General features: G+C 46.1%; 1 protein-coding gene and 1 long non-coding RNA gene across 3 annotated transcripts; both read right to left on the bottom strand.

The window, feature by feature from the left end:
- Positions 1–289: 289 nt before the first annotated feature.
- Positions 290–8456, bottom strand: LOC142902012 (uncharacterized). The gene is made up of 3 exons (XR_012929028.1): positions 8222–8456; positions 6596–6772; positions 290–672 (listed from the first exon to the last, which is right to left on the bottom strand). It is a non-coding gene; the product is annotated as an uncharacterized LOC142902012 (long non-coding RNA).
- Positions 8457–8841: 385 nt separating this feature from the next.
- Positions 8842–13402, bottom strand: LOC142901843 (P2Y purinoceptor 4). 2 transcript variants are annotated; one of them, XM_076046546.1, is made up of 2 exons: positions 13188–13402; positions 8842–12019 (listed from the first exon to the last, which is right to left on the bottom strand). In XM_076046546.1, exon 2 carries the CDS (start codon positions 12009–12011, stop codon positions 10953–10955), a length of 1059 nt encoding a protein of 352 aa, XP_075902661.1. In that variant the 5' UTR covers positions 12012–12019; positions 13188–13402; the 3' UTR covers positions 8842–10952. The 2 variants fall into 2 exon arrangements, with proteins under 2 accessions (XP_075902661.1, XP_075902662.1); XM_076046547.1 differs by having other exon boundaries at positions 13192–13402.
- Positions 13403–14064: the final 662 nt, after the last annotated feature.

Here is a 14064-nt window from a genome sequence, read left to right as displayed (position 1 = left end):
AGACAAACCGATCCCGGGAGAGCGGTGGACAATGCTTTTGCGTGCGGCTCACACGGTCACGAGCGTATTCGTGATACAGAGAATGGACCCCCCCCCCCCACAATGAAATCAATGCAATCAGATCTGTTTAAAAAAAACAGGATATTCTATTTCCGACGTCAATCTCACATTTAACACCCCGGCAGGAGCTGCTAGACAGCAGCGAGGGCCGAGGAGCTGCGACTCACCTATCTGGCAGCTAGGACGCTGCAAAGCCGATCGACTGATTAGCTGATCGATCGATCGATCGATCGATCAGCTAATCAGTCGGCCGACGGTGCCGGAAGGATCGGCTGAACAAGCGGCGGAATCTTTCTATTCCCGAGATTCTCTTGGCGGTGGTGTTCCGTTACTGTCATTGTCCGACGTGACAAGTGTGCAGATTGATCGGGACATTTAAGAAGCCGTCAGGCTTCTGTGTGTCAGAGCGACACAGAGCCGCTCGTGCCTCCACGCCTATCAAAGCATCTGCTCTGTGTGTGTGTGTGTGTGTGTGTGTGTGTGCGTGTGTGTGCGCACGCTTGCCTGCTGAGCCTGGCCTGAGGCAGTTCTCGGCGTTGTGTTTCCTGTATCCTTGTGTCTCTTTGGTGGCACAGCGCAGGCAGGACAGCCGGGAGGTCCCTGAAGGCAGCACTGCGTGAGGGCAGACGGTGAAACAATTACAGCCACCGCTTCAGTTCGTCATCACAATATTGTTGCTTTCAACTTACTTACTTCGTGCTTCTCCGTATTTTGCATTTGGTGAATTGAGGAAATCTGTTTGATTTTTTTCAGTTGATAATAAACTGATGCAATGTGACTCACTTTACATTTTACTATTTTTAGGAGCAGCCTGGTTGCAAAACAAGATGTTTTGCAAATGGCTTTCAAGGTTACATACATGGTTAAATAAAAATAAGAATAAAATAAAATGCAAGAATAAACTTGTTAGTCCTGAAGAAGAAGGATGATTCATCGGAGTAAAAACTGTTATTACACGTTCACCATAAAATGTTGTTATTTAAGTTTAATGGGATTTGCTTGCTGTAGTGTTCCACACACTAGTCATCAGTACATCTGAGCTAAATCTGCTTAATGCCTTTGACCTCAAAAGCCTTTTGCCTAAATCTAGTCTCTGTGTTTGCATTTGCAATCATTAAAATCTGCTAAATGGCAAAACAATGATGAAGAACAATTCCTAATTAATAAGTGAAAATCCAAGCATCAATTGGCCAAGATAAACCCCGGGTTTAAAACTCCCCTTCCAGTCTAAAAAAAAAAATCCCGAAGCTGATCTTAAACTTATAAAACTCCACAAAACTACAACACCAAGGAGGGAACAGGAGTGAGCAGTGCAGGAGAAGCGACGACTGGCTGTCTGTTTTTTTTGTTTGATGAAAAAAAAAAAAAAAAAAAATCTGGTGTGCATGCGTTCTTCTGCGCGTGCGCCAGGTGAACGGGACCGGTCCGGTCCTGTGGCACCAGCAGGCCCGGCGCTGAACATCTATAATTACATTGATCAGAGAGCCAAATTGCAGGCCGGGGAGAAGGAGGCCACGCAGGCCGGCTTCGTCTTCCTGGTGAGTCCCGGCGGCGAGTGAAGGAGGGAACCTGCGGCGTCCCAACCAGAAACCCCACGTCAGCGCCGCCCATCACACGCAATTAGCCGCCATCAAAGCTCTAATTTAGCTCTAGCATTACACTCCGCTCGCCGCCGCCCCCCCTCCCCGTCTCCTCCCTCCCCTGCCGGTCTGGATGGCGAAGCCTGGTGGGAAAACGACATTCAATCTGCCGTCCGCCCCATTCAGGCCAAATTGGCAAATGACGGCTCTCCACCTCTCGGATTTCGCAGAGAGGGAGAAAGGTACCGCCGCCGCCCCGTCTTCCTCCCAGTCTCCGGGAGGGTCGGCCGGATAGCGGTGGCAGCGGCGGTGGCGATGGAGCACCAAGGAGTGGACCGGGCAAGGCGGGTTAACAGCCTCCCTTGTGCTCCCCGGCGGTGACGGTGCTGGACGCAGAGGGACACAAAGAACCGGGAGAAGAATGCGTCCTCAGCGGATCAAAGCCACCACCACCACCACCCCACATCCTCCCTCCCCCTCCCCCTCCTCAGGGACCGGTGGGAGAGGTTGACCTCACCCCCCTCCCCCACCCCCACCAACCCCAATCAGCCACTTTACCACCCTGAGACCGACCAGTTGCCCTCGCCAGGGTCAGAAGAAGCAGCAGCAGCGGGCGGGAGTTGCTACGACTTCAGAAAAAAGAGAAGAAGAAGAAGAAGAAGAAGAACAGGGAATCAGCTTTGACACATAGGTCTAGTTGTATGGAGCAAGTTTTATAGCCTCTGTGAACTGAAATGTTCAAAATAAAAGCGTCAGATCTGTGAGCTCTTTGCCCACAAAACAATATTAAGAAAAGAGAAAACATATTTGCAATATATTTGCATTTAAGAAGTTGGCTTTTAAAAATGAAGACTGGAACTGGACTCTGGTCAAAAAAAAAATAATTTAAACAAAAAAAAAAAAAAAAAAACAACGACAACGGTGACGAGTACAAGGGAACACACACAGGACATGTTGTGTTCGGTGCAAACTGGCTGGCCGACTGAGTGGTACTCGTACTGCTAATTAAGTGCTAATGGAAGGTCCCCCTGCAGAGAATACTAATTAATGCTCCATTCTTCTGCCGACTGAGCGCGTACTCCAGCATGGCCTAATGAGGGGAGGCAGGTACGTCTTCTCCCAGGCTGGGTTAATAAGCACAACACAGTGGGGTCCAAGCAGGAGAGGGCCATACCGGGGGGGCCGCTTCCTGTTCCCTAATCTGAACAGACCCCCCTCGGAACACTCACAATGAGCCGCCGAGGTAATGAAAAGGTTTTTTTTTTTTCTTCTTCTTCTTCTTCTTCTTCTTATTCTTCCCTCCTCTCTTTTTTTTTTGTCCACCAAACTGGGAAAATAGGCCCGGGCTTATCTGCCCGTGTGGACGCCGTCCTCAAAACTCTAATGAAACATTTGCAAGGAGGGAAAAAGTTTAAAAGATACACGCCAGCAAAAACAAGCCGGCGGCTTGCGAGGAAAGTTTGGGATTTTTTTTTTTCAAACTTTTGCAAAGAAAAAAATCCTGGGAGGGGGAAAAATGTTCCCGACCGCATTTCTATATAGCGTTGGCGTAGCCTTGCAGAAGTGAGATTCTGTTTCTAAACTGCATCTCCTTGTGTATGTGTGTGTCTTCCTACAGAATTGTGCGGTGTGAAAAAAAACAAAAAAAAAACTGCTGACGCCCCAACCCCCCCACCCCCGCCCCCCGCCGCCGCCCCCCGCCCCCCGACCACCGACAGAAAAAAAAAGAAAAGCAGCGCAACTTCTGTTTCATAGAGTTCCCCAACCTCCTGACAATACTGCACCTCGGCAGGGGAATAAATAAATACATTACCTGTTTGGACAGAGAGAGAGAGAGAGAGAGAGAGAGAGAGAGAGGGGGAGAGAGAGAGAGAGAGGGAGGGAGGCAGGAATCAGATTCAAGTGCCCCAGAGTTGAATTGGCTGTGCAAGTATGTGGCCGTCCGCGTGCACGTATCGTGTGCGCGTAAACACACAGATTGGGGGGGGGCATTGGAATTACCTGAGTGAGATAATGGCGGCGCGTTAGATTAACTTCGGGGGCCCTTAAATGCAACACATTTAGGCAATCTTGTCCTTCTCCCCCCTCTACTCCTCCTCCACCCCCCACCCCTCAAAAAAAAAAAACATGTCAGTGTGTGAAAGGCCTCCCTCTCGCTATCAGGAGCCTCCGGTCCCCGCCGCACTGATGCAGCTTGGCAAGTCGCTGCCGTCGACTGTCAAAAACGCGGCGCCAGATCTAGTTATAAAATAATTGAATTTTCATATCAGAGGGGACCAGAGTCCCGGCAGACAATAGGAGTGCTGAGTCCTCTCTGATATTGGCTCAGGCCCTTTGCCACGCGCATGAAATCAGTATGTTAATGTTTCCGTGGGGCGGCGGCGGCATTGGCGGCGGCGGGGGGGGGGCTGTTTTTTTTTCCCCCCTTCTTTTTTTAAGGGGCACTTGTGCTCTCGCAGTGTACGACCGATGCGGTTTCAGGAAAAAAAAAAAAAAAACTGCAACTATTGATAAGTCGGCAACCCCCCACCCCCGCCCCCCGCCCCCTCCTCCCGCCTCCAACGTGCCCACGCAGCTCCCCCAACCCCCCCACACTCCCGTCTCCATCCGCAACCTCGCCGAGGCTCGAGACGTTCTCGCGCCCCCCACCCCACCCCCCACCCACCCATTCACCCCCTCCTGCCACCCCTCGCCATTATTAAAATTGTAATTTATTTTTTTTTTCTCCCTAAATCAGAATGACAGCTTGCTTTCTTTTCTCTGCAAGCAGGCGGTGAATCACCGAGCTTTAATTACTTTCGTAACTTCGCTGACCCTGTGAGCGTGCTGCTCCGCCAGGAGGAAAATGGGACCTCCAACAAAGGGCCCTCCAGCAGCAGCAGCCGCAGCCGCCTTCAGTTCATTCCAAATGCGAAAATTTATCAAACTGGGGGATTTTTTTTTTTTATAAGATTTTGTTAACATTTCACCTCCTATCTGCTTCACACTTCCCCCAAACACACACACACACACACACACACACACACACACACACACACACACACACACACACACACACACACACACACACACACACTCTTACAACAATCTCCAGGCCTGAACTGAAGGAGCCTCATTCCGACTCCTCCTCGTTCCTTCTCGCACTTTTACTTCCTCGCTTGCATTTCTGTTGAATCAACAAGATCTCCCCGGGGGTCAAAACAGCCAAAGGTCACGCCGCCACCCCCGCGCACGGCGTAAGGTCCCGAGGCCACAAGGTCAGCAGCGTCGGACGCTACTTTTGATCACGTGGCGCGCACACACGCACACACCAGGCAGGGTCAAGCCAGCAGCCACAGGTCGGCATGTAGACCCAGTCTCCTCCCGTGTTTACCAGGCTGTCGCGGACCGTCAGTCCGACAGCCTCAACGCCCTCCGCCGCTTTGTCGCTGCAAAGTTCAGGCATGTTTCCCGCTCCGCCGACAGATCCCTTATTTGCTAATTCCCCCCGTCGCCTGATTTGTTTAAGAAGCTAATATGTTGTAATCCCCCGCTATCGCTCTCACCTTCTCAGTGGCGCCGCTGCGTTCCGGGCCGCGCTGCCTGCGTGAACCCCGGAGGTGTGTCGGCAACGGTTGGTCTTTTGCTGACTGCCTGATAATTGAATGAGCGATTATCCCTCCCATTAATAGACAATGATACAGAAAGCACTGCCATATGTACGGAATATTAATGAGAGGCTGCAGCGGCCTAGATAAGAGCGGCGCCACACAGTTGCTGTAATAGGGGTTAAAACAATTTGCCCCCCCCCCTCCCGACACACACACACACACACACACACACACACACACACACACACACACACACACACACACACACACCACTGCAATGCTAATCCTCCAGCTACTCAGCTGTTAGCGACCAACCGACACCCCTCCTCCCCACCCAGCCTGGACTTGCGCTTAGCCTTGACCTCACCTCTGACAAGGCCAAGGCGCCATTGTGCAAAAGCAAAGGAAAGGTTGTGCATGTCAAGAAAAATGACAGGCCAGTGACGGGAGGAACCAGACCAAGTTATGAGGAAAAAAAAGGTCTGAGAGATAGAAGAAAGAAAAACTTTTGGACAAAAATCTAAACAACTATTTCTGCAATTTTCTGAATTTACGGCTCTATTTTTAAATCTAACCTTGCACTTGGATTTTATCTCCAAATTCTCATTCATCCAACTTCCCCTTGAATTTAATCATAGAAATTTTTAAGTGATCCACTAAACAGTCAGACAGTCAGTCAGACAGGTTCTGTCTGGCTTAAGAGTTGGGATTTACAGGTGTGAGGGCTGACTTCTATGCTTCTAAGAAAAATAAATAAATAAATAAATAAAGACAGCGGAGCAAGAGAAGAAGCTAATATGACTAGCTGCCAATAGCAGCAGGCAGTTTAATCGCAGCAGCTTTGGAATTTTTAATGAAAAAAGAACATAAAAACTGAACTCAAGGCATTTTCAGTGTGCAGAATTTTTAAATATTAGCTACCGCCGAGTCGGTGCTGTGTGGTTAATGTTGCACTGAATAAGTTTAAATGTACTGCATGAATGTGACATATTGATAATTTGTGTAATCATCTGACAGGTTTCACCTCCACTTCAAAAAGCTTTTCAATGGACCTTTTACCTGACGGCTACAGGATTTGAGGAATTGTTACATTCGCAACACCAGTTAATATTTATCTTTCTACCATTGCATATTATTTTTTCCTCCCGATATCCAGACTGAGGAGGCAGAAGCCGTCAATGCCACAAGCACCCATCACCTACACTAGATTTCAAACAAGGCTGCACAGAGTCGGAGAGCTGATAAAAGTTGGGGCACGCTTCTATATGAAGCCACACGCCAATCAATACCTAACATCTATTAGCATTGGAAAGCAATATTTCCCCTTTCTGCCCTGCAATAATTGCCCTTAATGCTGCGAAGTACCTTATCATGGGTCCGACGGCGAGAGAAAGGCCAGTTACCATGACGACGGTAAAAGCCATTGGTTTCCTTTTCAGCAGAATAATGAACTTCTCTCCTCGGTGTGTCACTCCTCCACTCCACTCTCAGCCTCTTCGATTAAATTGAAGTCCGCGCGTCCTTGAGATCCCTCGCCTCTGCCTTATAATTTGCCAAACAAGAGAAAAACAGAGAGGAAAAGATGTTCAAGGCTCAGCAAATGCATCAATTTAGGCCAGAGGCGTAGGTGTCTCACACGATCAATACCCGGCGTGCGCTTTTTCTTCTTAGTGCAGGGATATTAGCTTTTAATTAAAAGTGAATGCGTGCAGTTTGGTTCGATTTTCCTATGACGGATCGGTTTAAAATGGATGAATCCCAAATGACTGCGAGATGATAACTCTCATGAGATTTATGAAAGGGTTTTATTCAAATCCATAAATTATTTTTCGTTAAATATTTGGAACACTGCTGAAATCCTGGATGCCATATTCAAAATTTAGCAACAGCAGGTTGAGACTGTACTAAAGTGTACAGAGAGCTCGCCTCAAGTGCATTAATGTCATTATTAGAGGAGCAAGCAGAGCTTCCCAGCCTTATTTACTAATGATGGAGGAATGGAACTGAGGAGATCTCTAAGTAGTCTAAGAGGCGCTTCCATGGTCAGGTATTCTTTTTGTTCTGTGTTTCTCTGTCAATGAAAGAAGGACAAACCTTTTGTCCCCCAACACACGACATGTTCACAACATGATCATTGATTGTGCAACCACAGTGTCATTGAGCACAGAAATCTCGAGGACACAACACTGTCTTTATTCTTGGGTTTTTTTCTGCTAAAAGGTTTAAAAGGTGTGTGCCTGTGTGGTGTGTGGTGTGTGTGTGTGTGTGTGTGTGTGTGTGTCAGAGGAGAGAGCTTTCCAGAACACAGGGTCGATAAACACAGGCTGTCTGAGCTGTGATCTAAGTCTTTTATTCATTGAATTTGATGATGTTTTAGAGGTTTAAATGACACTTGGATAAATAAAGCACACTGATTTGTCTGGTCATTCAATTTAAGTTCAAAGTTTCCCCTTCAGACTAAAAGGCCATAAATAGCAAATTGTTATCAGTATTTCATAAACTTGAATTTCCTAACATAGTCCAATGAATTCTGCCTGTTTGTTTGTTTTTGTTTTGTTTTGTTTTGTTTTTTGCCTGTTTTAAAGCTTAAATTAATGGTGACGGTTTTAAGTCAATAACATGGCAATTTAGAAAGGAAATGAAGAAGCTGCAACCTTTTAATGTATCTGAACAGCATCAACAGAGCGCCTCAATTTAAGTCTCTTCGAATGACGTTTCCTGTTAGCTAGTTTCACTACGATCAAATGTGTCCATAAGGTGGTCGATTGTAAACAATGCTTAAGTAATATCCATTCTAGTTCAAAACAGGAGAAGAACAAAGTCCTCGCATTATTTCACATTCGGCTAACATGTCTGTAAGCTAACATGGGCTTTGTAAAACGTGGAAGGACACTTTTTAAATCCACAACGGTGATATATTATCATGCAGTCGGTGGTGCCGTGTATTAGTGAGGGCAGCAGGTTGTTGTTGCGCTAACCTGGCCATCTTACCTGGTACAAGTCGACACTCGTCTTCTTATTTGCCTGTAAGCCAAACGTCGAGGGCCGAACTATGTACAGTGAAACGTTTTTGCAGGACTTTAAATGTCGTTTATGTCAACCGTCGGTGACTCATTTTCTTGCACGAGGGCGCCTTCCTGAAAGGGAGCGGAGAGGCCTCCACTTCTTAGCTTCTCCTCTGGCCTGCTGTTGGGTAGTGGGCATGCTTCATGACACATTTCCACCACCTGGTGGAGCTCAAGAGCTACCCTCGCAGCGTAACATGAAGCCCAATCACCACTGAGTGAAAGTAAAACTGGCAGAGGTCAGTCGGTGCACACTGTTCGTGCAAGTATTTTTTACTGCAAGTCAGCTTTTTGAAGGGTGCTATAATGTGCTATGAGACTTTATTAGACAGGCCTGAGATCTGTTGCTGTTTCCATTTTTAGGGGGGGGAAAGTGAACAACAAATATATTATGTATTTTAATTTGTTTAATTCGTGTAACTTACCTCGATTTACTAATTAGCTTACTGTTACTGTTTTTTGACTTATTTACTTTTCCTAAAAAAAAAACAAAAAAACATTTTGATCTCAGTCACGATTGGGTCCTCTTAATTGAAACAAAATCCCTTGATCCCATGATTCAATTTATTAAGATAGATGAAAAATGAAGTGTGACTTATTGACATACACCATCAAAGGAACACAAGTTTTGTTTTGTTTTTACAAATGTCCTGCTTTATTTACAGATCCATGTTTTTTTCTTAATCAGAAATTAAAGTGACGCATTTCAAAAATTAAACTGAAATTTAAAAAAAAAAAATGGTCGGTCAGTCAGTGGGATTTTATAAAATATGATAAATTGGAGGATAAAGTTTTCCTTTATGGCACATCCTGTGTAACTTGAAACCAAATGCATTTTAGGTTACATATTGACACACTTACTTACACTTAAGTAATACAATCCTCTGTACAGTACATCCTCCATGAGTCGATGTATGATGATCACTGTCAACTATAGTTTCTGTCACACACAACAGAGGGCGCTCTTGTCTAACACCAGGCTGTTGGCTTGGCTGTGATCTTCAGAAATGCTTTGCAGAGAAGACTTCTCAATTAGGAGAGGATATGGGAAAAAAAAAACTTTAAAAACACGTTGTTGTTCAAAGCCACATACAAAAAGAAACTGCTCACCAATATGAGAACACAGAGAGCTGCAACATTACTGGACTGGACTACACACTTAAACATAAAAAAATAATAATGATAGGGCTCTGAAGAGTGGAGTCAAACTTTCCCTCTGTCACATTCACATCCTGCAAAAGCTATCACAGGGCTCGGGTTACAGAGTGAGATACGCCTCAGACCGGCTCCCAAAGGTGTGAGGCTGGAGGAAAATCCTGGATCCTCCTGATGAGGCGTGGGTAGTTCAGTAGAGACGCGTCCGTCCCTCCGCACGACGGCAAAACACAGCTGGGAAAAAGCAGTTAGACAGACAGCAGCCGGCAGGAGTCTGTTGTTTTCCTGCAGTTCCGCGCACAGACATTGTTGATAAAACATGGAAGGGGCAGGACGAGGTGAATTCCTCATTCCGTCAATGAAATCTGATGTTTGTGCGCAGGCCTGAACTTTCAGATTAAGATTGTAATCATTACTATTACATAACGATTTCTCTCAGGGACTTGAACTATCTGAGCAAAAGAAGCGTGGCAAGGGTATATTCATTAAAGTATGGATATTGTTTTTTGTCGCTCTTAAACAGGGGGAAATCCAAGTGTTCCCACGTGTCAGATTTAAAAGCTGCTGGCAGATAGACACAAACACCAACTCTGTGACTCAGTTATCCTTAGTCACGCGCAGCATCAGCACAACTATCTGTACAAGTATAGCGAGTGGAACCAAGAGGGCGGCAGGCACTTTGCTCCAAGATCTCTAATGGGCGCGGGACAAAATTTCATATTACGTGCCTCACATCCAAAATGACATGGAGACACAAAACTGTCAATATCTGAATGTTCATTGTGTTTTCATAAGATATATATTATTATTAGGGTTTCAACGGTAGCTTTCGTCCTTCCTTAGAATTGAGTGAAGTGAAGTTATATAAACAAGTCACACAACAGCACCCAAGGGACCCTCTGAGGAAAACGAAAGCTACTGTCGAAACATGTCAAGGTACAATCATAACATCTTAAAAAAAGCCATGCATCAAAAAAACTGTCAATGCCGGCGTCAGATCCCCACTGCCTGAATCATCTAAAAATAAAGGTATGGCATGAAACAATATTAATACTGTCAATAATGGACAGAGTTATCCCTCTATATGCCATGCAAGTCTATGGGGTCAAAAGTCAACTTTGTCCTAGAGACATAGGACCACTTGCAGGTTCATCGGGATCCCTCAAGACACAGCCAAATTTTCTTCCTCCAAGGTGGGGCTTGACAGAGAAAGTTTGAGAACCACTGCTCTATACACTCTATATGACTATATAAACAGAGGACACGGCACCTTGTGTAAACCTTCATATCAGATTCAGGGCAAATTCAAAGAATCATATAAAATATTCTTCTCTCCTGTGCAAAGACATAGTCGAAGATGTTGATGCCTTTTATATTGCAACCAGTGCAAAAGACAAAAACAACTAGGTTAACACTTGCTCCAATAAAAAAAACAATTCCAAATTCCAGTGAACACTTTACAGTCGCATGGCTCAAATGTCCCTGCGGTGCCATGGAAGACCTCAGTTTTTATTGGCCAGAGAGATGTTGTTGTCCTTCCTCGGCTGATTCAATGGCTCCTCCGGCATCTGGCTGCTCGTTACCCGGCTGTTTCCAAACAGGACTGACATGAGCTTGGAGCGGTAGTGGTCCCCGGCCAGGAAGTAGAGGATGGGGTCCAGGCAGCTGTTGAGGCTGGCCAGCGGCCTGGTGATCTTGTAGGTGAAGTTGATGACGTCGAGCGTCTCGCACGGGACGTCCAGCACACGGGCGGCATAGTAGAGGGTGCGCGTGATGTGGAAGGGCACGAAGCTCACGGCGAAGACCACCAGCACCACCACGATGAGCTTGATGGACTTCTGGCGGGAGGCGGCGGCCTGCCGGGTGGACGACAGGCCCCGGCGGGGCCGGCACAGGGTCCGCGCCATCAGAAAGTAGCACACCACGATGACCAAGAAGGGTACGCCAAACAGGAGCACCATGACGACCGAGCTGTAGTTCACATACTGCCTGAAGGAGTCCAGGCTGGTGGTGTCGTGGCACAGGGTGTCGTTGTCCCGCTTGGACGTGGTGACGAAGACCAGGTTGGGCACCAGGCAGGCGCTCACCACCGCCCAGACTGCGCCGCACGCCATGTGGGCGTGGCGGGGCTTGACCCGCGTCAGGGCCTGGATGGGGTGGCAGATGCCCACGTAGCGGTTAACGCTGATGCAGGTGAGGAAGAGGATGCTGCAGTAGAGGTTGGCGTAGAAGAGGAAGCGCACGGCCTTGCAGGTGGCCACGCCGAACACCCAGTGGCTGCGGTTGGCGTAGTAGTAGATGAGGGTGGGCAGCGAGAGGACGTAGAGGAAGTCGGAGAGGGCCAGGTGGAACATGAAGACGGTGCTGGGGTTCCACGGGCGCATCCTGGCGAAGAGCCACAAGGCGGCGGCGTTGAGCACAAAGCCGCACACGAAGACCACGCTGTAGGAGACGGGCAGCAGGATGTATTTGAACTCCTCGTCAAAGCGGCAGCTGGAGTTGAAGATCGAGGTGGTCGGCACGGCCTGGTTGAGCCCGCTGAGGTTCCAGACGGCTTCCATGGTGACTTCTGGCCGAACCATGAAACGGTGACAGTCATTTATTGAGAAAAAAAATAGAATTTAAGCTTCCGTATGGAACAGAATGTCAGATATTTAATCTTTGTAGAGCTCTCTATGTGTCAGAATGGACTCCGGTGGAGCGGACTCACAAGATGAATTAGATCTCAAGCAAACAGGATGTTTAGCTGTCTGCTCTCTGCACAAAAACATTTCAAAATGTTTGGATGGAGGGGGAAAAAAACAAAGTGGTGTTACACATGGAGGTATTGTCACAAACCTGGGAGCTATCAGTGCATTTTGTGACATAAAAAAAAGAAGCTTTTTATAACCTTTCTAAAAGGTGGCGCAAGTAAAAGAAGTAAAGGACATATTTCCTCATTTTGGGGCGAGCTCATTGGCTAGCGACACTGATTATTGTCAAAAAGCAATGGTCTAGTTATGCATTTTATGGAACATCAGAGGGGAGCAAATGTTATAACATAAAAATAAAGTGAAACAAAATAAAAGGGCAGAAATTCTTGTCAGGTCTAAGGTGAATCTGTCCATTCATCGCTCTCTGGTCTTTCACCTCAGTGATGTTGTGATGGTCACTGTGACAGAGGCTACCTGCCATAACTGCGCACCGTTAACTGCTGTTCTGGGTCTGAAAATGAGAACAACCACTAAAAATAACTCTGTGACACTTCACTGCCACAACACAAGCAAGCAATAATCGTTTTTAGACATTTCGAAATGACAAGTGCCGCTCCAATAAAATATATAAATCTTGTGTATCTGGTTGCATGTGCAGAAAAAGTTTGACCCCCGTTTTAACGGATTTGCGTGTTGTGAGGTAATTGATCCCGCTGCTGTATTAAAAACGGTGTGCATAGTCTAACAGGTGAACTGAGGGCAGATGTGGCTGCTTAAATTATTATAAATTCCCATGTCTTTTGTTCAAAAGTTGGATAAACTAGGAAAAAGTTATAAAGTGCAAAATAGAGACGGTCGAGTAATAATTGATTTTTAGATCTAAAGTAAACAAGGTGGGTTATACAGTTACAAGTCCAGAAAGTTCAGTTTGCTCTCACTCCTATCTGGAATAAAAACGTAAATGTCCCACAGTGACAGAAACATTTTTTTTTTTTTTTTTTTTTAATGCGTTCATAACAGCCTGTTAATGGCACTGCTGCTGACTTACCGCGCTGGTGTCGTTGGCAGTTCCCGTGTCAAAAGCTTCAGTTTCCTCCGGTTTCACAACTCTGTGGGTTTAACACGGGACTCGGAGGATCCACCTCGAACCGCTGTTCGGTGAAGTTGAGCCGCCCGCCATGGTAGTGGAAGTGGTGCCGGCACGGGTTCCCTGCCAGCCACCAAACGAGACAGAGCCAGCCTTCAGCACGGCGCACGGACAGTGCGCAACTCCCCCCCCCCCCCCCCCCCCCCAAAAAAAGAAGGAAGTTCTGCCCCTTTAAGAAAAAAGAAAAAAAAAACTACAACTTTGGAAGTCAACTTTCAGTTTTGCCACGAAGGGACCTTCTGTCAGATTTCACTCAAACACACCATCACCTCCACACTGACTGCAAACCAGGAAGTCAATTTGTAGTGTTGTTTTTTCACCCTAATCTGTTGTTGAATGTCGCCTCAGAAATACGTATTATAACGTATTATAATGTGTGTATATGTATATAAATATGTATATGTATGCATTAATGTATGTATACACACACACACACACACACACACATATATATATATATATATATATATATACATATATATATGTATACATATACATATGCGATATGTGTGTCTGTGTGTGTGTGTGTGTGTATATATATATATATATATATATATATATATATATATATATATATATATATATATATATATATATATATATATATATATGTGTGTGTACATATACATTTTGTTTGCATGTTCTCCTTGTGTCTGTGTGGGTTCTCTCCAGGTTCTGTGGCTTCCTCCCATAGTCCAGAAACATGCATGTGAAGTGAAGTTGAAACTCTAAACTTACCCTGAGCTCAGGAATAGACGGGTATTGAAAATGGAT

Source organism: Nelusetta ayraudi, unplaced genomic scaffold (assembly GCF_046127955.1).
Source record: "Nelusetta ayraudi isolate G7.1 ecotype Tasmania unplaced genomic scaffold, CSIRO-AGI_Nayr_v1 ptg000090l, whole genome shotgun sequence".
NCBI lineage: Eukaryota > Metazoa > Chordata > Actinopteri > Tetraodontiformes > Monacanthidae > Nelusetta > Nelusetta ayraudi.
Note: the sequence above shows the minus strand (reverse complement) of the source record. Positions and strands in the feature narration are given on the sequence as shown.

What these genes read in the sequence shown, in the direction of transcription:
- LOC142901843 (XM_076046546.1), bottom strand. Translation starts at nt 12,011, where the DNA reads ATGGAAGCCGTCTGGAACCTCAGCGGGCTCAACCAGGCCGTGCCGACC.